The sequence below is a fragment of the Loxodonta africana genome, chromosome 2 (assembly GCF_030014295.1).
Source record: "Loxodonta africana isolate mLoxAfr1 chromosome 2, mLoxAfr1.hap2, whole genome shotgun sequence".
NCBI lineage: Eukaryota > Metazoa > Chordata > Mammalia > Proboscidea > Elephantidae > Loxodonta > Loxodonta africana.
Genome location: NC_087343.1, coordinates 159,680,679 through 159,704,571, shown reverse-complemented (window position 1 = coordinate 159,704,571; position 23,893 = coordinate 159,680,679). Strand labels below are relative to the sequence as shown.

The following is a 23,893-nucleotide window of genomic DNA, read 5'->3' as shown; positions in this document are numbered from 1 at the left end:
AATAGACATTTTTACAATGTTAAGTCTTCCTATCCATGAGCAAGGTATGTTTTTCCACTTATGTAGGTCTCTTTTGGTTTCTTGCAGTAGTGTCTTGTAGTTTTATTTGTATAGGTCTTTTACATCTCTGGTAAGGTTTATTTCTAAGTATTTTATCTTCCTGGACTTTGTATAAATGCCCTTTAGTATGCTGAGGAATTTTCCTTCGATTCCTGTTTCGCTGAGAGTTTTTACTATGAATTGGTGTCAAACTTTGTCAACTGCCTTTTCTGCTTCAATTAATAAGATCATGTGATTCTTGTCTTTCGTTTTATTTATATGATGGATTATATTGTTTTTCTTATATCGAACCATCATACCTGGTATAAATCCCACTTGGTCATAGTGAATTATTTTTTTGATATATTGTTGAATTCTATTGGCTAGAATTTTTGTTTAAAATAATTTTTATTGTGCTTTAAGTGAAAGTTTACAGATCAAGTCAGTCTGTCACACATAAGCCTATATACACCTTACTACATACTCCCATTTACTCTCCCCCTAATGAGTCAGCCTGCTCCCTCCCTCCAGTCTCTCCTTTCGTGACCGTTTTGCCAGTTTCTAACCCTCTCTACCCTCCCATCTCCCCTCCAGACAGGAGACGCCAACACGGTCTCAAGTGTCCACCCGATACAAGTAGCTCACTTTCCATCAGCATCTCTCTCCAACCCATTGTCCAGTCCCTTCCATGTGTGATGAGTTGTCTTCAGAAATGGTTCCTGTCCTGGGCCAACAGAAGGTTTGGGGACCATGACCACCGGGATTCCTCTAGTCTCAGTCAGACCATTAAGTATGGTCTTTTTATGAGAATTTGGGGTCTGCATCCCACAGATCTACTCCCTCAGGGGTTCTCTGTTGTGCTCCCTGTCAGGGCAGTCATCGATTGTGGCCGGGCACCATCTAGTTCTTCTGGTCTCAGGATGATGTAAGTCTCTGGTTCATGTGGCCCTTTCTATGTCTTGGGCTCATAGTTATCGTGTGACCTTGGTGTTCTTCATTCTCCTTTGATCCAGGTGGGTTGAGACCCATTGATGCATCTTAGATGGCCGCTTGTTAGCATTTAAGACCCCAGACACCACACTTCAAAGTGGGATGCAGAATGTTTTCGTAATAGAATTTATTTTGCCAATTGACTTAGAAGTCCCCTTAAGCCATAGTCCCCAAACCCCTGCCCTTGCTCCGCTGACCTTCGAAGCATTCAGTTTATCCCGGAAACTTCTTTGCTTTTGATCCAGTCCAATTAAGCTGACCTTCCCTGTATTGAGTATTGTCCTTCCCTTCACCTAAAGTAGTTCTTATCTACTAACTAAGCAGTAAATAACCCTCTCCCACCCTTCCTTCCTCCCCCCCTCGTAACCACAAAAGAATGTGTTCTTCTCAGTTTATACTGTTTATCAAGATCTCATAATAGTGGTCTTATACAGTATTTGTCCTTTTGCCTCTAACTAATTCCACTCAGCATAATGCCTTCCAGGTTCCTCCATGTTATGAAATGTTTCACAGATTCATCACTGTTCTTTATCAATGCGTAGTATTCCATTGTGTGAATATACCACAATTTATTTAACCATTCATCCGTTGATGGACACCTTGGTTGCTTCCAGCTTTTTACTATTGTAAACAGAGCTGCAATAAACATGGGTGTGCATATATCTGTTTGTGCGAAGGCTCTTATTTCTCTAGGGTATATTCCGAGGAATGGGATTTCTGGGTTGTATGGTAGTTCTATTTCTAACTTTTTAAGAAAATGCCAGATAGATTTCCAAAGTGGTTGTACCATTTTCCATTCCCACCAGCAGTGTATAAGAGTTCCAATCTCTCTGCAGCCTCTCCAACATTTATTATTTTGTGTTTTTTGGATTAATGCCAGCCTTGTGTTTTTTTTTTTTGTTGGAGTGAGATGGAATCTCATCGTAGTTTTAATTTGCATTTCTCTAATGGCTAATGACCGAGAGCATTTTCTCATGTATCTGTTAGCTGCCTGAATATCTTCTTTAGTGAAGTGCGTGTTCATATCCTTTGTCCACTTTTTGATTGGGTTGTTTGTCTTTTTGTGGTTGAGTTTTAACAGAATCATATAGATTTTAGAGATCAGGCACTGGTCGGAGATGTCATAGCTGAAAATTCTTTCCCAGTCTGTAGGTGGTCTTTTTACTCTTTTGGTGAGGTCTTCAGATGAGTATAGACGTTTGATTTTTAGGAGCTCCCAGTTATCTGGTTTCTTTTCATCATTTTTAGTAATGTTTTGTATTCTGTTTATGCCTTGTATTAGGGCCCCTAACGTTGTCCCTATTTTTTCTTCCATGATCTTTATCATTTTAGTCTTTATGTTTAGGTCTTTGATCCACTTGGAGTTAGTTTTTGTGCATGGTGTGAGATATGGATCCTGTTTCATTTTTTTGCAAATGGATATCCAGTTATGCCAGCACCGTTTGTTAAAAAGACTATCTTTTTCCCCAATTAACTGACACTGGGCCTTTGTCAAATATCAGCTGCTCATATGTGGATGGATTTATTTATATCTGGGTTCTCAATTCTGTTCCATTGGTCTATGTGCCTGTTGTTGTACCAGTACCAGGCTGTTTTGACTACTGTGGCTGTATAATATGTTCTAAAATCAGGTAGAGTGAGGCCTTCCACTTTGTTCTTCTTTTTCAGTAATGCTTTACTTATCCGGGACTTCTTTCCCTTCTATTTGAAGTTGGTGATTTGGTTCTCCATCACATTAAAAAATGTCACTGGAATTTGGATTGGAAGTGAATTGTATATATAGATGGCTTTTGGTAGAATAGACATTTTTACTATGTTAAGTCTTCCTATCCATGAGCAAGGTATGTTTTTCCACTTATGTAGGTCCCTTTTAGTTTCTTGCACTAGTACTTTGTAGTTTTCTTTGTATAGGTCTTTTACATCTTTGGTAAGATTTATTCCTAAGTATTTTATCTTCTTGGGGCCTACTGTGAATGGTATTGATTTGGTGATTTCCTCTTCGATGTTCTTTTTGTTGATGTAGAGGAATCCAAGTGATTTTTGTATGTTTCTCTTGTAACCTGAGACTCTGCTGGACTCTTCTATTAGTTTCAGTAGTTTTCTGGAGGATTCCTTACGGTTTTCTGTGTAATAAGATCATGTCATCTGCAAACAGAGATAATTTGACTTCTTCCTTGCCAATCCGGATGCCCTTTATTTCTTTGTCTAGCCTAATTGCTCTGGCTAGGACCTCTAGCATAATGTTGAATTAGAGCGGTGATAAAGGGCATCCTTGTCTGGTTCCCGTTCTCAAGGGAAATGCTTTTAGGCTCTCTCCATTTAGAATGATGTTGGCTGTTGGCTTTGTGTAGATGCCCTTTGTTATGTTGAGGAATTTTCCTTCAATTCCTATTTTGCTGAGAGTTTTTATCACGAATGGGTGTTGGACTTTGTCAAATGCCTTTTCTGCATCAATTGATAAGATTATGTGATTCTTGTCTTTCGTTTTATTTATATGGTAGATTATATTGTTTCTCTTATATCAAACCATCCCTGCATACCTGGTAGAAATCCCACTTGGTCATGGTGAATTATTTTTTGATATATTGTTGAATTCTATTGGCTAGAATTTTGTTTTGGATTTTTGCATCTAAGTTCATAAGGGATGTAGGTTTGTAATTTTCTTTTTTTTTGTGGTGTCTTTAGCTGCTTTTGGTATCAGGGATATGCTGGCTTCATAGAATGAGTTTGGGAGTATTCCACTGAAAGGAAGATTTTTATTTTTTTAAATTTTTATTGTGCTTTAAGTGAAAGTTTAGAAACCAAGTCAGTCTCTCATACAAAAACTTATATACACCTTGTTGTATACTCCTAGTTGCTCTCCCTCTAATGAGACAGCACACTCCTTCCCTACACTCTCTCTTTTCATGTCCATTTGGCCAGCTTCTGACCCTCTCTGCCTTCTCATCTCCTCTCCAGACAGGAGCTGCACACATAGTCTCATGTGTCTACTTGATTCTAGAAGCTCAGTCTTCATCAGAATCATTTTCTATCGCACAGTCCAGTCCAGTCCCTGTCTGAAGAGTTGGCTTTGGGAATGGTTCCTGTTTTGGGCTAACAGAAGATCTGGGGACTGTGACCTCTGGGGTCCTTCTAGTCTCAGTCATACCATTAAGTCTGGTCTTTTTGCGAGAATTTGAGGTCTGCATCCCACTGCTCTCCTGCTCCCTCAGGCGTTCTCTATTGTGTTCTGTGCCTGAACAGTCGTCGATTGTAGCGGGGTACCACCTAGCTCTTCTGGTTTCAGTTTGATGTAGCCTCTGGTTTATGTGACCCTTTCTGTCTCTTAGGCTTATGATTACCTTGTGTGTTTGGGGTTCTTCATCCTCCTCTGTTCCAGGTGGGTTGAGACCAATTGCTGCATCTTAGATGGCTGCTTGCTAGTGTTCAAGACCTCAGACCCCACTCTTGAAAGCGAGATTTTTAAGGACCCAAATGAGAATGCACTTTATGTTTTACCTTTACCTTCATTTTTCCCAATAACCAAGAATTTGTTATAGGTCTTATTTTTTGAGTGACGTACATTTTGAGTGATAATAAAAGCTAACGCTTATCTATAACTTATATATTAACTTTTTAAATTCTTAAAATAACCCTGTGAAGTAGGTACTCTTATTCCCATTTTACACAGAGGAAATTGAGGCATGAAGAGATTATTAAATAACTTACACAAGATTAGCCAGATGGTAAACAGCAGAGCTGCAATTCAAAACTAGGCAGCTTGGCTCCAGGATTTGTGTTCTTAATCATTACGCCATGATTTAAAAAATATAATTTCATAATGATTAATTAAGTAGATATGAAACATTTTGGTGTATTAGTGGATTGGAGGGTTGAGAAAGAACATGTCTTCTTCACCTAAGATAGAAACTGTTTGAGAGAGACACAGGAATCAGATAGATGGAGACGGAAACATCAGCCTCATTAAGAAAGCTGGAAGAAGATTTTAGCTTAGATTTCTGGCAACGATGGGCAAAATTGTTGCCCTTGTTATGTTTGCCCATTCTATAAAAGGGTAGTTTAAAATTACCGACCATAAGGACCAAATTTATACATGGGCAAGCAAAGTAGAATACTCTTGGAATGAGAAGCCTAAATGGGGCTGAGCTGCATATACAGGTATACCTTAGAGGTATTGTGGGTTTTGTTCCAGAAAACGAATACTGCAATAAAGAGATCACATGAATTTTTTGGTTTCCCAGTGCATATAAAATTTATGTTTATATAATACTATAGTTTATTATACTGTAGTCTATTGGAAACCCTGGTGGCATAGTGGTTAAGAACTACAACTGCTAACCAAAAGGTCAGCAGTTCGCATCCACCAGACGCTCCTTGGAAACTCTGTGGGGCAGTTCTACTCTGTTCTGTAGGGGCGCTGTGAGTCGTAATTGATGCGACGGCAATGGGTGGTGTGTGTGATGTAGCCTATTAAGTGTGCAATAGCATTATGTCTGAAAAAAAAATGTATATACCTTAGTTAAAAAATACTTTATTTTTATTGTACTTTAGATGAAGGTTTACAGAGCAAACAAGTGTCTGATGAAACAATGAATACACATCTTATTTTGTGACATTGGTTGCCAATCCCACTATATGTCAACACTCTCTCCTTCTCGACTTTGGGTTCCGCATTACCAGTTTTCCTGTCTCCCCCGCCTTCTCATCCTTGCCCATTTAGTCTTGTTTTGTTTTATGGGCCTGTCTAATCTTTGGCTGAAGTGTGAACCTCAGGAGTGACTTCATTACTGAGCTATAAGGGTGTTTGGGGGCCATAATCTCAGGGTTTCTCCAGCTTCTGTCAGACCAGTAAGTCTGGTCTTTTTTATTTTTTGTGCATTAGAATTTTATTCTACATTTTTCTCCAGCTGCTTGCAGGACCTTGTATTGTAACCCCTGTCAGAGCAGTTGGTTTTGTTTTTGGCTTCCTCCTTTCTCCTTTGCCCCAGACAGGATGAGGTCAGTGTAGTATCTTAAATGGCTACCAGCAAGCTTTTAAAACCCCAGGCACTACTCTCCAAAGTAGAATGTAGAACATTTTCTTTATAAATTGTGTTATGCCAATTGAGCCAGATGTTCCGTGAGATCATGGCCCCGAGAGCCCTCAGCCCAGTAAAAAATACTTCATTGCAAATACATGCTAACCATCATCTGAGCCTTCAGTGAGTTGTAATCTTTTTGTTGGTGGAGGGTCTTGCCTCGCTGTTGATGGCTGTGACTGACCAGGGTGGTGATTGCTGAAGGTTGGGGTGGCAATTTCTTAAAATACAACAACAATGAAGTTTGCTGCATCAATTGACTCTTCCTTTTATGAAAGATTTCTCTGTAGCATAGGATGCTGTTTGGTAGTAGAATTCTCCACATGGAAACCTGAAGAGTAGGAAGGATTTCTCCCTAATCATGCTTATGATAGCTATCCCAGCTATACTAAAACAAAGGCAGTGTGTTACGAGTATTAGTTGTCCGAGCTTTACTAAAATAAAAAGTTACATAAGAAATGTAATACATTTCACACTAAAAATATCTGGGTTGGGTGGGTAGAAGTAAATTTTAGTTAGATAAAATTTGGGGATGTGCTCAAAGCAAATTTTAATTATTTTGTGTGTTTTTCCCCCTGCTTTTCATCCTTTTAGGTAATGCTGGTAGATGAATTTAAAGGACAGAAGGTCCAAGATGCCAAGAAGACTATTCAGAAAAAGATGATTGACATGGTATGTGATAGGCTAGCCTCTGAAGGCCGTTTGAGGACTAGAGCTATTAGTTAATAAACTTTACAGTGTGTGTTATTAGCAGGGAGTTCTATGATAGAACCTGGAACTATATTAAATATGTAATTTTGTGGCAGATAATAGGCTGCCTATTCAGCAATTCATTTAAATTACCATCCCACCTGTGATGTTCATGTAGGTGGTGTACTAAAACTGACATGTGCAAAACACATGCAGAGAGCTTTAATGATGCATTCTGGCAGTGGCCATTTGAGATACTGTGATGCTTTGCTTTTTACTTTCATCCTTTTTTTTTCCCCCTCTGTTTTTGGTATCACTTCTATTTAGCTATTTAACTTTTTGAATTAAGCTTTCGTTTTTATCAGTTAAATATGCCCATAATGCAGAGAGACAATGGTTCTGTAAAACTTACTACAAAAAAAGCAGTTTCTTCTTCATTCTCCCCTATTCTGCCAAAACTTCTTCCTTGGAACAGACCACTTTCAACCATCTTAGTTGTTTCTTTTAGTGTTGACCTCCATCTCTTACAAATCTCTAATCTAAATGCTTGTAGTACAATTTTTTTTTTTTACTTCAGTTTTAGGCATCAGCCGTTCTTACTGTGGAAGATGAAGATTTAACTCTCCACCCTTTCCCTCACCTTCTGTCTTCCTCTCTCACCTCATACTTGTACACACTTCCCAGTCGCCATCTACCCAATATAAAACAAAATGAAGAAACCCATTGCCGTTGAGTCGATTCCGACTCATAGTGACCCTATAGGACAAGCAGAACTGCCCCATAGAGTTTTCCCTCCACTCTCTCTTTTCGTGTCCATTCGGCCAGCTTCTGACCCTCTCTGCCCCCCCATCTCCCCACCAGAGAGGAGATGCTAACATAGTCTCATGTGTCTACTTGATCCAAGAAGCTCACTCTTCACCAGTATCATTTTTCTATCCCATCGTCCAGTCCAATCCCTGTCTGAAGAGTAGGCTTTGGGAGATTGATCTTTTTTTATAAGTTGTTATTGTTTCATGGATCTCTTTGAGGGAGACTCTGTCCTATAGGGTTGCTATGAGTCGAAATTGACTCGATGGCAGTGGGTTAGTGGGTGGTTCATATTTAAGAATGGTTTCAAAAAGGTGGTTGGAGGCTTTTTACATGTGAGTAGGACTTATTACTGAGCTTTACCAGGGGACATCTGGAAGGACCATTTGGGCCTTGAGGGTGTCCTGATGTTAGTATTCTTTAGTATTTATTCTTGGCTTGTTTGATTCCCCATAGAAGACTCTTCCAGTGTCAGACCTGTAGGGCCTAATCCTAACTGAGCATTCTGGAAGCTAAATGGGAGAAGTTTGCTAGGAGTGGGTATCAACATTCAGTGCTGACTTTCACTTAATCTGCCTGTTTTCACTATGGTACCCATACCTTCAGCTTTGTCCTCTAGTTCAGAGACTCTCTTTTACCCTCTCCAGAGAATGAACCTTCAGTGTTCTGTTGGCTTAGAAAGGGGCAATTACCCGTCTGCATAGTGTGGGATTAGGGAGTCTGGGGTTCTAAACTGTATCTTTAAAAGGTTTCAGTCGTCCTCTTGTTTTCAGCCTCACCTTCCCTCCACTTCCAGAGCTATCTTGTGTCACTAAAATGTAAGTCATTTGGGTGTGTTATAAAGCAAACTGGGTTGCTTTTCAGCTTTCTGTACTTCTGATTTAGGATTTAGCTATCATCTTTTTTATGTCTTTTTTTTTTTTTAATATAGTTATTACCCATCCTGCTTTTTAGCTTCCAAAATTTGGTTGATATTGTTTCTTCCATTTCTGTCTTTGTAGGTTCATGCCATTTAAAAAAAAAAAAGCTCTTTGTTACTTCGTTGGGATTTTGAGAATTTGTTTTTAATCTGTCAACTATTTAATTTTAGCATGAAGAATTACATTAAGAACATGGAGCAGTGAATAATTTCATGAGTAATAATGCTGCATTTAAAAAAAAATTATTGTATCCTAACAAGTTTGTGACCATAATATATTAAGAGATATTTATATTTAGTAAAAAATAATATTCATGGTCAGTTTTCTAGTGGGGATTTTTCATGACAGCATAAATCTTTAATAATAAGATTTTCCACGTTTAATCTTTTTTTTTTATTGCAATAAATATATATGTAAGAAAATATTTGCCATTTCAGTAACCTTCACATGTACAGTTCGGTGACATTACATGTATCATGTTGGTCAACCATTCCATGTTTAGTGCTTGTGTATCTATTTAAGTTTTTTAAAAGCATTGCTTTTATGCATTTAAATTTCTATTTCTTTTTTTTTTAATTTTTTATTAACTGTTATTGAGCTTCAAGTGAACGTTTACAAATCCAGTCAGTCTGTCACATACAAGTTTACATACATCTTACTCCGTACTCCCACTTGCTCTCCCCCTAATGAGTCAGCCCTTCCAGTCTCTCCTTTCGTGACAATTTTGCCAGCTTCCCACTCTCTCTATCCTCCCATCCCCCCTCCAGACAGGAGATGCCAGCACAATCTCAAGTGTCCACCTGATATAATTAGCTCACTCTTCATCAGCATCTCTCTCCCACCCACTGTCCAGTCCCTTTCATGTCTGATGAGTTGTCTTTGGGGATGGTTCCTGTCCTGTGCCAACAGAAGGTCTGGGGACCATGGCCGCTGGGATTCCTCTAGTCTCAGTCAGACCATGAAGTATGGTCTTTTTATGAGAATTTGGGGTCTGCATCCCACTGATCTCCTGCTCCCTCAGGGGTTCTCTGTTGTGCTCCCTGTCAGGGCAGTCATCGATTGTGGCCGGGCACCAACTAGTTCTTCTGGTCTCAGGATGATGTAGGTCTCTGGTTCCTGTGGCCCTTTCTGTCTCTTGGGCTCTTAGTTGTCGTGTGACCTTGGTGTTCTTCATTCTCCTTTGCTCCAGGTGGGTTGAGACCCATTGATGCATCTTAGATGGCCGCTTGTTAGCATTTAAGTCCCCAGACGCCACATTTCAAAGTGGGATGCAGAATGTTTTCATAATAGAATTTATTTTGCCAATTGACTTAGAAGTCCCCTTAAACCATGGTCCCCAGACCCCCACCCTTGCTCCGCTGACCTTTGAAGCATTCATTTTATCCCGGAAACTTCTTTGCTTTTGGTCCAGTCCATTTGAGCTGACGTTCCATGTATTGAGTGTTGTCCTTCCCTTCACCTAAAGCAGTTCTTATCTACTAATTAATAAAAAACTCTCTCCCTCCCTCCCTCCCTCCCTCCCTCCCCACCTCATAACCACAAAAGTATGTGTTCTTCTCAGTTTTTACTATTTCTCAAGATCTTATAATAGTGGTCTTATACAATATTTGTCCTTTTGCCTCTGACTGATTTCGCTCAGCATAATGCCTTCCAGGTTCCTCCATGTTATGAAATGTTTCACAGATTCGTAACTGTTCTTTATCGATGCGTAGTATTCCATTGTGTGAATATACCACAATTTATTTACCCATTCATCCGTTGATGGACACCTTGGTTGCTTCCAGCTTTTTGCTATTGTAAACAGAGCTGCAATAAACATGGGTGTGCATATATCTGTTTGTGCGAAGGCTCTTGTTTCTCTAGGGTATATTCCGAGGAATGGGATTTCTGGATTGTATGGTAGTTCTATTTCTAACTTTTTAAGAAAATGCCAGATAGATTTCCAAAGTGGTTGTACCATTTTCCTTTCCCACCAGCAGTGTATAAGAGTTCCAATCTCTCTGCAGCCTCTCCAACATTTATTATTTTGTGTTTTCTGGATTAATGCCAGCCTTTTGTTGGAGTGAGATGGAATCTCATCGTAGTTTTAATTTGCATTTCTCTAATGGCTAATGACCGAGAGCATTTTCTCATGTATCTGTTAGCTGCCTGAATATCTTCTTTAGTGAAGTGTGTGTTCGTATCCTTTTGCCCACTTCTTGATTGGGTTGTTTGTCTTTTTGTGGTTGAGTTTTGACAGAATCATGTAGATTTTAGAGATCAGGCGCTGGTCGGAGATGTCATAGCTGAAAATTCTTTCCCAGTCTGTAGGTGGTCTTTTTACTCTTTTGGTGAAGTGTTTAGATGAGCATAGGTGTTTGATTTTTAGGAGCTCCCAGTTATCGGGTTTGTCTTCATCATTTTTGGTAATGTTTTGTATTCTGTTTATGCCTTGTATTAGGGCTCCTAGGGTTGTCCCTATTTTTTCTTCCATGATCTTTATCGTTTTAGTCTTTATGTTTAGGTCTTTGATCCACTTGGAGTTAGTTTTTGTGCATGGTGTGAGGTATGGGTCCTGTTTCATTTTTTTGCAAATGGATATCCAGTTATGCCAGCACCATTTGTTAAAAAGACTATCTTTTCCCCAATTAACTGACACTGGGCCTTTGTCAAATATCAGCTGCTCATACGTGGATGGATTTATATCTGGGTTCTCAATTCTGTTCCATTGGTCTATGTGCCTGTTGTTGTACCAATACCAGGCTGTTTTGACTACTGTGGCTGTATAATAGCTTCTGAAATCAGGTAGAGTGAGGCCTCCCACTTTCTTCTTCTTTTTCAGTAATGCTTTGCTTATCCGAGGCTTCTTTCCCTTCCATATGAAATTGGTGATTTGTTTCTCTATCACCTTAAAATATGACATTGGAATTTGGATTGGGAGTGCGTTATATGTATAGATGGCTTTTGGTAGAATAGACATTTTTACTATGTTAAGTCTTCCTATCCATGAGCAAGGTATGTTTTTCCACTTAAGTATGTCCTTTTGAATTTCTTGTAGTAGAGCTTTGTAGTTTTCTTTGTATAGGTCTTTTACATCTTTGGTAAGATTTATTCCTAAGTATTTTATCTTCTTGGGGGCTTCTGTGAATGGTATTGATTTGGTTATTTCCTCTTCGATGTTCTTTTTGTTGATGTAGAGGAATCCAAGTGATTTTTGTATGTTTAGTTTAAGAGACTCTGCCAAACTTTTCTATTAGTTTCAGTAGTTTTCTAGAGGATTCCTTAGGGTTTTCTGTGTATAAGATCATGTCATCTGCAAATAGAGATAATTTTACTTCCTCTTTGCCAAGCCGGATGCCTTTTATTTCTTTGTCTAGCCTAATTGCCCTGGCTAGGACTTCTAGCACAATGTTGAATAAGAGCGGTGATAAAGGGCATCCTTGTCTGGTTCCCGTTCTCAAGGGAAATGCTTTCAGGTTCTCTCCATTTAGAGTGATATTGGCTGTTGGCTTTGCATAGATGCCCTTTATTATGTTGAGGAATTTTCCTTCAATTCCTATTTTGGTAAGAGTTTTTATCATAAATGGGTGTTGGACTTTGTCAAATGCCTTTTCTGCATCAATTGATAAGATCATGTGGTTTTTGTCTTTCGTTTTATTTATGTGATGGATTACATTAATGGTTTTTGTGATATTAAACCAGCCTTGCATACCTGGTATAAATCCCACTTGATCAGGGTGAATTATTTTTTTGATATGTTGTTGAATTCTATTGGCTAGAATTTTGTTATGGATTTTTGCATCTATGTTCGTGAGGGATATAGGTCTGTAATTTTCTTTTTTTGTAACGTCTTTACCTGGTTTTGGTATCAGGGAGATGGTGGCTTCATAGAATGAGTTGGGTAGTATTCTGTCATTTTCTATGCTTTGAAATACCTTCAGTAGTAGTGGGGTTAACTCTTCTCTGAAAGTTTGGTACAACTCTGCAGTGAAGCCGTCCGGGCCAGGGCTTTTTTTTGTTGGGAGTTTTTTGATTACCGTTTCAATCTCTTTTTTTCTTATGGGTCTATTTAGTTGTTCTACTTCTGAATGTGTTAGTTTAGGTAGGTAGTGTTTTTCCAGGAATTCATCCATTTCTTCTAGGTTTGCAAATTTGTTAGAGTACAATTTTTTGTAATAATCTGATATGATTCTTTTAATTTCAGTTGGTTCTGTTGTGATGTGGTCCTTCTCGTTTCTTATTCGGGTTATTTGTTTCCTTTCCTGTATTTCTTTAGTCAGTCTGGCCAATGGTTTATCAATTTTGTTAATTTTTTCAAAGAACCAGCTTTTGGCTTTGTTAATTCTTTCAATTGTTTTTCTGTTCTCTAATTCATTTAGTTCAACTCTAATTTTTATTATTTGTTTTCTTCTGGTGCCTGATGGATTCTTTTGTTGCTCACTTTCTATTTGTTCAAGTTGTAGGGACAGCTCTCTGATTTTGGCTCTTTCTTCTTTTTTGTATGTGTGCATTTATCGATATAAATTGGCCTCTGAGCACTGCTTTTGCTGTGTCCCAGAGGTTTTGATAGGAAGTATTTTCATTCTCGTTGCATTCTATGAATTTCCTTATTCCCTCCTTGATGTCTTCTATAACCCAGTCTTTTTTTCAGGAGGGTATTGTTCATTTTCCAAGTATTTGATTTCTTTTCCCTAGTTTTTCTGTTATTGATTTCTAGTTTTATTGCCTTGTGGTCTGAGAAGATGCTTTGTAATATTTCGATGTTTTGGACTCTGCAAAGATTTGTTTTATGACCTAATATGTGGTCTATTCTAGAGAATGTTCCATGTGCGCTAGAAAAAAAAGTATACTTTGCAGCAGTTGGGTGGAGAGTTCTGTATAAGTCAATGAGGTCAAGTTGGTTGATTGTTGTAAGTAGATCTTCCGTGTCTCTACTGAGCTTCTTACTGGATGTCCTGTCCTTCTCCGAAAGTGGTATGTTGAAGTCTCCTACTATAATTGTGGAGGTGTCTATCTCACTTTTCAAATCTGTTAAAATTTGATTTATGTATCTTGCAGCCCTGTCATTGGGTGCATAAATATTTAATATGGTTATGTCTTCCTTATCAATTGTCCCTTTTATCATTATGTAGTGTCCTTCTTTATCCTTTGTGGTGGATTTAAGTCTAAAGTCTATTTTGTCAGAAATTAATATTGCTACTCCTCTTCTTTTTTGCTTATTGTTTGCTTGATATATTTTTTTCCATCCTTCGAGTTTTATTTTGTTTGTGTCTCTAAGTCTAAGGTGTGTCTCTTGTAGGCAGCATATAGACGGATCATGTTTCTTTATGCAGTCCGAGACTCTCTGTCTCTTTATTGGTGCATTTAGTCCATTTACATTCAGCGTAATTATAGATAAATAAGTGTTTAATGTTGTCATTTTGATGCCTTTTTATGTGTGTGGTTGGCAATTTCATTTTTCCACATACTTTTTTGTGCTGAGGCGTTTTTCTTAGTAAATTGTGAGATCCTCATTTTCGTGGTGTTTGACTTTATGTTTGTTGAGTCGTCACGTTTTTCTTGGCTTTTATCTTGAGTTATGGAGTTGTTATACCTCTTTGTGGTTACCTTATTATTTACCCCTATTTTTCTAAGTAAAAACCTAACTTGTATTGTTCTATATCGCCTGGTATCACTCTCCATATGGCAGTTCTATGCCTCCTGTATTTAGTCCCTCTTTTTGATTATTGTGATCTTTTACATATTGACTTCCGTGATTCCCTGTTATGAGTGTTTTTTTTTTTTAATTAATCTTAATTTGTTTTTGTGATTTCCCTATTTGAGTTGATATCAGGATGTTCTGTTTTGTGACCTTGTGTTGTGCTGATATCTGATATTATTGGTTTTCTGACCAAACAATATCCTTTAGTATTTCTTGTAGCTTTGGTTTGGTTTTTGCAAATTCTCTAAACTTGTGTTTATCTGTAAATATCTTAATTTCGGCTTCATATTGGAGAGAGAGTTTTGCTGGATATATGATCCTTGGCTGGCAGTTTTTCTCCTTCAGTGTTCTGTATATGTTGTCCCATTCCCTTCTTGCCTGCATGGTTTCTGCTGAGTAGTCTGAACTTATTCTTATTGATTCTCCCTTGAAGGAAACCTTTCTTTTCTCCCTGGCTGCTTTTAAATTTTTCTGTTTATCTTTGGTTTTGGTGAGTTTGATGATAATATGTCTTGGTGTTTTTCTTTTTGGATCAATCTTAAATGGGGTTCGATGAGCATCTTGGATAGATATCCTTTGGTCTTTCATGATGTCAGGGAAGTTTTGTGTCAGGAGTTCTTCAACTATTTTCTCTGTGTTTTCTGTCCTTCCTCCCTGTTCTGGGACTCCAATCACACACAAGTTATCCTTCTTGATAGAGGCCCACATGATTTTTAGGGTTTCTTCATTTTTTTTTAATTCTGTTATCTGATTTTTTTTCAGCTATGTTGGTGTTAATTCCCTGGTCCTCCAGATGTCCCAGTCTGCATTCTAATTGCTCGAGTCTGCTCCTCTGACTTCCTATTGCGTTGTCTAATTCTGTAATTTTACTGTTAATCTTTTGGATTTCTACATGCTGTCTCTCTATGGATTCTTGCAACTTGTTAATTTTTCCACTCTGTTCTTGAATAATCTTTTTGAGTTCTTCAACAGTTTTATCAGTGTGTTCCTTGGCTTTTTCTGCAGTTTTGCCTTATTTCGTTTGTGATGTCTTGAAGCATTGTGTAAATTAGTTTTTTATATTCTGTATCTGATAATTCCAGGATTGTATCTTCATTTGGGAAAGATTTTGTTTCTTTTCTTTGGGGGGTTGTAGAAGCTGTCATGGTCTGCTTCTTTATGTGGTTTGATATGGACTGCTGTCTCCCAGCCATCACTGGGAAACTGTTTTTCCAGAAAATCCGCTAAAAAAAATGCAGTCAGATCCCTATCAGAATTGCCTTTGGATTATAACCGCCACCTTGTTCCCTGTAAGGATGAAAGTCTGAGATTTGGATCATATATGCTTGGCTGTAGCTGGTTCTGTGTTTTTAGTCCAATTACGGGTGGATTTTTGGTCCCTGGGTTTTTTTTTGTTGTTGTTGTTCCTTCTCTCAGGCCGAAAGAGTGGGTTAGGAAAAGACCAAAAGAAAAAAAAAGGGGGGGGGAGCAAAGCCGCCGCGGAGCCGGAGCCATTCTCCCTCTGGCTCAGGCAATTCCAATGTTAATGAAGCCGCCTGGGGAGGGTGGGGGAGGAATCAGAGAGATAGGAGAGTAGCACCTCAGAATATAACCAGAGTTGCTTGTCTTGCTTGGAATGACTATTATATCTGAGATTCCTGCGGGGCGTGTCACCTATGTGTGCTGGCTGTGTGGAGATTGCCCCCGGGGGTCTGGCCCTCTGAAGCCACCCGCTGCCAGTCCAAATTCTAGCGTCAAGGTTCCCCTGCTGGGACGCTTTACTCCCAGCTCCAAAATCAGTCGCTGCCTCCCGGGGACTTCTCGTCCGCCAGCCGCGTCGCCGCGCCGCCCCTACGAACTGGCTGGGGCCCCTCCCGGGGTTAGTTCAGGGGAGTGGAGCAGCTCCCCGTGCTTTGGCCGTGACAGCACCCAGTCAAAATCCCGGCGGGACGATTCCCCGGCTGGGACGCTGCTCTCCCAGATCCAAGACCAGTCACTGCCTCCCGGGGACTTCTCCCACCGGCTGCGTCGCCACGCCGCCCGCGCTAAGTGGCTGGGTCCCCTCCCAGGGTGAGTTCAGGGGGGTAGGGCTGGGCCCCTTGTTTGCGCCGTCAGCTCCCCTTGGCTCTGCTCTAAATCGGGCGCCAAAGGTTACCTGACTGGGACGCTGGCTCCAGGCTCTGAAAACAACCGCTGCTTCCCCGTATTTGTTCGTTTTCTGTCTCTAAATCTGTGTTTGTTGTTCAGGGTTCCTAGATTGTTATGTACGTGATCGATTCACTTTTTTTTCCGAGTCTTTGTTGCTAGAGGGATCCGAGGTAGCGTCTACCTAGTCCGCCATCTTGGCCCCGCCTCTTTATTTCTTAAAAAATGTTTTTATAATAAGGATAAAAGGCTGCCATAGGAAGCCTAACCTTCACAATATAGCATTAGAAATTACTAAATATCTTTCCTTTTTCACTTAACAGAAATAATCTGTAGCTAGGGAAGATGATGGCTTTTCAAAAGCAAGTGTTGTATAGAAGGAAAGTCAGATACCTTCTACCCTGGGAAGAGAGAAGATAGAATGAAAATGTGGGGTCTTAGTCATTGGTGATATGGCATTTTTTAGAAAAAAATTTTTAAATCATCTTTTTGAAATGCAGATTGACTTGATATAAATCTGATGTATTTTTATTTACCTTCATTTAGGGAGATGCCTTTATTTACATGGAACCAGAGAAGCAAGTAATGTCCCGGTCTTCAGACGAATGCGTTGTAGCCCTGTGTGACCAGTGGTTAGTCTCTCTCATAGCAAGAAGAAACTTCCTTCAGATGCTTTGCTCTTCTCTTTGATTTTTTTAAATCAATTTGTCCATTCATAGGTACTTGGATTATGGAGAAGAGAACTGGAAAAAGCAGACGTCCCAGTGCTTGAAGAACCTGGACACGTAAGATGGGAGAAAGTCATGAGGGAGGGAAAAGGAGGTGAGAAACATAGAAGATAGTAAATGTAAAGAGAGATGCTTTATCTTTTACTCTTGTCTAGATTCTGTGAGGAGACCAGGAGGAATTTTGAAGCTTCCTTAGATTGGCTGCAAGAACATGCTTGCTCAAGAACTTACGGTTTAGGTAAGCAGACTTCAAATTTTTTGTTTGGATGACTTTGCTAATTATGCAGCAGATTTACATTTTTACCTTTCTTTCCTCTTTTCAGATATTTTCTTGTTGGAAGTGAGAGGTTTTGGTTAGAGGGTGAGGGAAACTAGGTACAAATATGCCTTTTCTAACTCTTATAGCTTTTATGGTGTGACCTTTTTACAGAAAGACTCTAAGGCACTTTACTGTTTTGTTTTTATTAATAATTCAAGTAGAATTTAAGCACTTCCTAAATAAGTAACTTTTTAAGTGCTTTAGACTTATTCTTGAAAATGAGAATTCTAAAAATGAAATCATCTCTTAGGTTCCTCATGCATTATTTTGCTTTATCTTGCAGGCACCCGCCTGCCTTGGGATGAGCAGTGGTTGATTGAATCGCTTTCTGATTCCACTATTTACATGGCATTTTACACAGTTGCACACCTGTTGCAGGGCAGTAACTTGCATGGACAGGGAGAGTCTCCACTGGGGATCAGGTTGGTAAATAGATAAGCAAAAAGCATAATTTGTTAGCAAGAGTTGTAATCTTTTGGTTGAGGGCTGGGGACCATGGTCTTGGGGACATCTAGCTCAACTGGCATAACATAGTTTATAAAGAGAATGTTCTTCATCCTACTTTGGTGAGTAGTGTCTGGGCTCTTAAAAACTTACGAGTGACCATCTAAGATACCTCATTGGTCCCACCCCATCTGCAGCAGGGGAGAATGAAGAAAACCAAAGACACGGGGGAAAGATTAGTCCAAAGGACCAGTGGACTACAACTACTACAGCCTCCATTAGACTTGAGTCCAGCACAGCTAGATGGTTCCTGGCTACCACCAATGATTGGTCTGACAGGGATCACAATAGAGGGTCCCAGACAGAGCTTGAGAAAAGTGTAGAACAGAATTCTAACTTACATACACACACATGCACACACACACACAAAAAAAACCAGACTTAACTGCTCTGATAGAGACTGGAGAGACCCCAAGAATATGGCCCCTGGACACCTATTTAATGTAGGACTGAAATTGATTCTGAGGTTCACCCTTCAGCCAGAGATTAGACAGGCCTATAAAACTTAAACATGTGTAGTTCAGCCATATATATGAGACTAAACGGGCATACCAGCCCAGGGGCAAGGATGAGAAGGCAGGAGGGGACAGGAAAGCTGGATGAATGGAAATAGACAGCCCAAGGTCAAGAAGGGGAGAATGTTGACACGTCATGGGGTTGACAACCACTATCACAAAACAATATGTGTATTAATTGTTTAACAAGAAACTTATTTGCTCTGTAAATGTTCTCTTTTCATAAGAGTTCATTTAGTAGAATTCTGTATTTTTTTTTTTTTTTTTGCATTTTTGGTATTGAATTTAGAAAAAGTAGTAAATAGTCCCTCCTCTGTTATTGTCACCGATTCTTTGTCATTCTTATGGGAGCCTATTGTCCTCATTTCTAACCATAACTATATTAAGAAAGAGATTCCTAATTGATGATTACATTAAAATATCAATTCTTTCAAAGACATTATATATTGTTGTTTGTTTTATTTTTAATACAGACCCCAGCAGTTGACTAAGGAAGTTTGGGATTATGTTTTCTTCAAGGAGGCTCCATTTCCTGAGACTCAGATCCCAAAGGAAAAATTAGATCAGTTAAAGCAGGAGTTTGAGTTCTGGTATCCTGTGGATCTCCGAGTCTCTGGCAAGGATCTTGTTCCAAATCACCTTTCCTACTATCTGTATAATCATGTGGCAATGTGGCCGGAACAAGGGTGAGTGCTGAAATAGATGTGGACTAGATTTATTTCTTGTCAACAAGGGTGTCTTGTAGCTTCAAATACTGAAGAAATTATTATGGAGAGTATAGTTAGATTTGCCAATTACATTCTTTTTCTTATATTAAATGCGTATTAAAGCAGAAAGCACACTTTCTCCTGTCTGTTGTATCTAGAAACTCTCATACCTTCCTGGGGACAGCAAAGCATGTCACATTTCAGGTGCATTGATGGTCTGCTAGTAATTCATTTGACCTCTTACATGACTCATTTAACCTGTCAGATGCAGGAATAAAGGCAATATAAAACAGATCCTGCAGTGTTATAACTGAAAGGAACTTTCCATTTAGAGCTGAAGAAACTGTTTCCCAGGGAATCCCAAGGTTACAGTGGTAGCTGGTAGCAACGAGCTGATTAGAATCTGTTTGTGTTCAAGGATAATCCAGTTATTATACTTTTTGTGTTCAAGAATAATCCTTCCATCCTGGTGCCTCCCGACCCAGACATACTTCTGTGCTTTTTTCTCCAGTCCGTCAAGGAGCTGAAGAAATAAAGCCATTCCCTCTCTTCAAATTTCATTTAATGAGATCTAAGTAGTCTCATGGGACTCCTTGTATTTAGAATGAGATTGCATTTTTTCCCTCAAAAATAAAAGATTTTGAAGTAGAGGAATAAAATAAATCTCTTATGGTTCTTACACTACTTCTCATCTCATTATTTTTCTTTATTGTTTAAAGTCTGTTTTTAGAGAAATTGGTTATCTCAGAAGTACCTGTTACTAATAAACTTGAGTCTTTATTCCTCTGCACCAAGTTTTTGACATTGATTAGGTTTTAAACATTACAGAGAAGTAATAACATCGAGTGTTTATGCTGGGCACTGTTCTAAGCATTTTTAGTAACTAATTTTCACTTTCTGAGGAAGGACTGTAATATCCTTGTTTTATAGACAAGGAAACTGAGGCGTATAGAGGTTAAGTAACTCCTCCCAGGTTTACCCAGCTAGTATATAGCAGGACCAGGATGCAGACCTAGGCACTCTGGCTCCAGAACTCTTGTTTTCAGCTATTATGCTCCACATGGTTTCATTGCTAAAATGAATGAATGAATGACAGTACATAGTTTGAAAATTCAAACAGTACGGAAAGGTAAAAAATTAGAAGTGAACTTTTACCCTTGCTTCTGTGCACTGTACTTTCCAAAGCTCATTACTGTCATGGTTTCTTGTCATTTCTTCCGGAAAAAAAAAATTTTATGCATGCATATACCAGCATCAGATATCTATATTAATTTACGCAGAGATGCCACATTGTATACACTATTTTATCTCTCGCTTTTTTCACTTAATAACATATTTTAAAGATCTTTTCATATCCATGCAGTCAGTCCTGTACAGTATTTCTTCATATGCTTGTACCATAGTTTATATAACCAGTCATTTGGTAACGGACACTTTGTTTTCATTTGTTTGCTCTTAAAACTGGCTTGTAGTAAATATCATTGTACATTTGTCTTAGCAGACTATTGCTATTAGCATTTATTTCAAAAAATTTTAAGCCTAAACCATAATCTTTTAAGTTTTATTTTCTGTCTTTAAACATTTACCTGTAAAGTGATAAGTGGCCTGCAGCTGTGAGAGCAAATGGACATCTCCTCCTCAACTCTGAGAAGGTAAGGCCCATTGCCTCCATTGAAGGCCCATTGCCTCCATTTAAAATTCTGCAGAAGACTCCTCAGATTTAGGAAGAAGTACTTTTTTTTTAAATTTAGAAATAAAGTATATGAATTAAACAGAGTTAAAAACCTTCCACTTAAAATGTTCATGACCAACAGCATAAATTTTTATTTCTAAAACTGAGCTAGTGAAGTCGATAGTATTAGTTTAGGGGAGAGTGGGGGAATGTGTTGTATATAGAGTGACAAAAGGTAACCCTAGCTGTGACTGGTAGAGGCAGAGACAAGGGACAACGTACATTAAGATCCTAGCTTTGTGACCTCAGAAGATCTTTCTCATTAAATCCGGAAGATGGTTTGATTTTTTTTTTTTCTTTTAAATGCTGTGACTAGTCAATAAATTAGTCGAATGATAGAATTTTGGAGTTTGCAGTGTCGTTTGATGTGTCTTCCCTGGCACTATGCTATTCTTACCTGGCAGTATAACATTCTTCCCTGGTAGGGTACTATCCTTCACCATACTACTACTGTCACTACTATTACTACTAGCAATATGTGTAGTTTTTATAGACTACATAGTACTTTATCTCATTAATCAGTATCCTCAACAGGAGGTTATGCAAATTTCTTCACAGACACAAAGTTCCCACTTACTTCTGTGATCCATTTGTGCAAATTAGAAAAAGGTATCTCTCCTCAACCAAAAAAAAAAACAAAAACTTGCAATGTGTTTTTTTATTTCTCATTAATAACAATTTGGTTTTGTTAAAACCAATGAATTTTGCTATAACCAATGTCATATTAGTAGTAAATCGATATTAGTTGTTATAAGTATCTATGTCATAATTGAAAGAAATTAAGAAAAAATTCAAGCCTTGAGTTGCAGTATTCAAGGATTCTATGGGCAAAATATTGAGCAACGCAGGAAGCATCAAAAGAAGATGGAAGGAATACACACAGTCACTGTACCAGAAAGGATTGGTCTGAGCTGAAAGCAGAGAGTATCAGAAAGATGTTTACCTGTATTTTATTGACTGTGCAAAGGCATTTGACTCTGAATCGTGACAAATTATGGATAATGTTTTGAAGAATGGGAATTCTAGAACACTTAATTGTGCTCACGTGGAACCTGTACACAGACCAAGAGGCCGTCATTTGTACAGAACAAGGGGATACTGAGGGGTTTGAAATCAGGAAATGTGTGCATCAGGGTTGCATCCTTTCACCGTACTTATTCAATCTGTGTGCTGAGTGAATAATCCAATAAAATGGGCTGTATGAAGAAGAACGAGGAGTTAAGATTGGAGGAAGACTCATTAACAACATGCGATATGCAGATGACCTTGCTTGCTGAAAGTGAAGAGGACTTGAGGCGCTTGCTAATGAAGTTCAAAGACTACAGCCTTCAGTGTGGATTACACCTCAGCGTAAAACAAAAATTCTCACAACTGAACCAATAAGCAGCATCATGAAAAATGGAAAAAATAAGTTATCAAGAATTACATTTTATTTGGATCCACAATGAACGCCCATGGAAGCAGCAGCCAGGAAATCAAATGACATATTTCACTGGGCAAATCTGCTGCAAAAGACCTCTTTAAAGTGTTAAAAAGCAAAGATGTCACTTTAAGGAAAGGACTACGGTGCACCTGACTAAAGCTTTGGTGTTTTCAATCTCCTCTTATGCATTTGAAAGCTGAACAGTGAATAATGAAGACCAAAGAAGAATTGATGCCTTTGAATTATGGTGTTGCTGAAGAATATTAAATATACCATGGACTGCCAGAAGAATGAACAGGTTTGTCTTAGAAGAAGTATAGCCAGAATGCTCCTTGGAAGTGAGGCTGGTGAGACTTCATGTCATGTACTTTGGACGTTATCAGCAAGGAACAGTCCCTGGAGAAGTATGTCATGTTTGGTAAAGCAGAGGGTCAGCAAAAAGAGGAAGACTCTCGACAAGGTGGATTGACTCAGTGGCTACAACAACAGGCTCAAATATAACAGTGATTGTGATGAGGATGGTACAGGACCAGGCAGTGTTTCGTTCTGTTGTATGTAGGGTTGCTGTGAGTCGGAACTGACTCGATGGCATCTAACAACAACAACATGTCATAATTCAAATAGTTATAAATTCAAAGAAATGGTAGATATGAATCATAGCATGAAACATCAGATTAGCCAGTACCCTAATATTTAAAGGTAATAAAAATTTAAGATACTCAGTTACTAGTACGTTAAACTGAAAAAAAGCTCCTTGTTTAGTTCGATTGGGCTATTTTAGATTTTGTTAGATCGACATGGACTTTTTGATTATTGAACCCATTCCTCCTTTGTGAGTCAAAGCAGAACAATGTATATTTTAATCCTGTTAGAACATGACATTTTCTTTCGTCTGTCCTGAGCATTGTTATACTATGCTGATTTTATTAGGACAAGATACTTTATTGCCATTTAGTAGAAAATTGGTACAATAATCACCTCTCTTTGCCATCAGAAAAGTTATGAAAAAGACATACAAAATTTTAAAATGATAACGATTTCTAGGCTCTGAACAGTGCCTCCTTAGATGTACTTCCTTCATGTAGAGCGTAGCCAGAGCAACCAGTTATTGTGACCCTGTTGACAAGAAGTTCCCTCAAATCCTAACTCTAACCTCATGAGCTATTTCATTCCATTTCTAAATGACTCTAATTGCTATAAAGTTCATCTTTGTGACCAGCTGATGCATCCCAGAGTTATAGTGGAATCATTCCACATGTCTGTACTAATTATCAGGGGGCACTAATGGAAAGAGTTGTAGACTGAGTATCAGATCAGAGGTCCTGTCCCAGCTCTCAATGACTAGCTGAGTGACCCATGCAAGTTACTTTGTTTGATGGGCTTCATTCAGCCTTTGCCTCTGTAAAATTAGTGTAAGGTATAGTTTGTATGTTTCTAATTTCTTCTGTGTTTGTCTAATCATGGTGACTCCAGGTAATTTGATTTGGCTGATATGGTTATTTTATTTATATATATTCTTATTCATGCCTGATCATTGACTTTCCTTTTCAGATGTCAAAATCTACAGGCAACTTCTTCACTTTGGCCCAAGCTATTGACAAGTTTTCAGCTGATGGTGAGTATGCTTTTTTGTTATT

General features: G+C 38.6%; 1 protein-coding gene across 1 annotated transcript in view; it reads left to right on the top strand.

Moving 5' to 3' along the window:
- LARS1 (leucyl-tRNA synthetase 1) overlaps nt 1-23,893 on the top strand; it is a 91,453-nt gene that overhangs the window by 42,846 nt on the left and 24,714 nt on the right. Inside the window, exons 15-22 of the mRNA XM_003404580.4 lie at nt 6,702-6,779; nt 16,875-16,960; nt 17,048-17,113; nt 17,212-17,294; nt 17,659-17,797; nt 18,868-19,080; nt 20,696-20,753; nt 23,808-23,871. Coding sequence (XP_003404628.1) covers nt 6,702-6,779; nt 16,875-16,960; nt 17,048-17,113; nt 17,212-17,294; nt 17,659-17,797; nt 18,868-19,080; nt 20,696-20,753; nt 23,808-23,871 — 787 coding nt within the window. The remainder of the gene's footprint in view (nt 1-6,701; nt 6,780-16,874; nt 16,961-17,047; nt 17,114-17,211; nt 17,295-17,658; nt 17,798-18,867; nt 19,081-20,695; nt 20,754-23,807; nt 23,872-23,893) is intronic.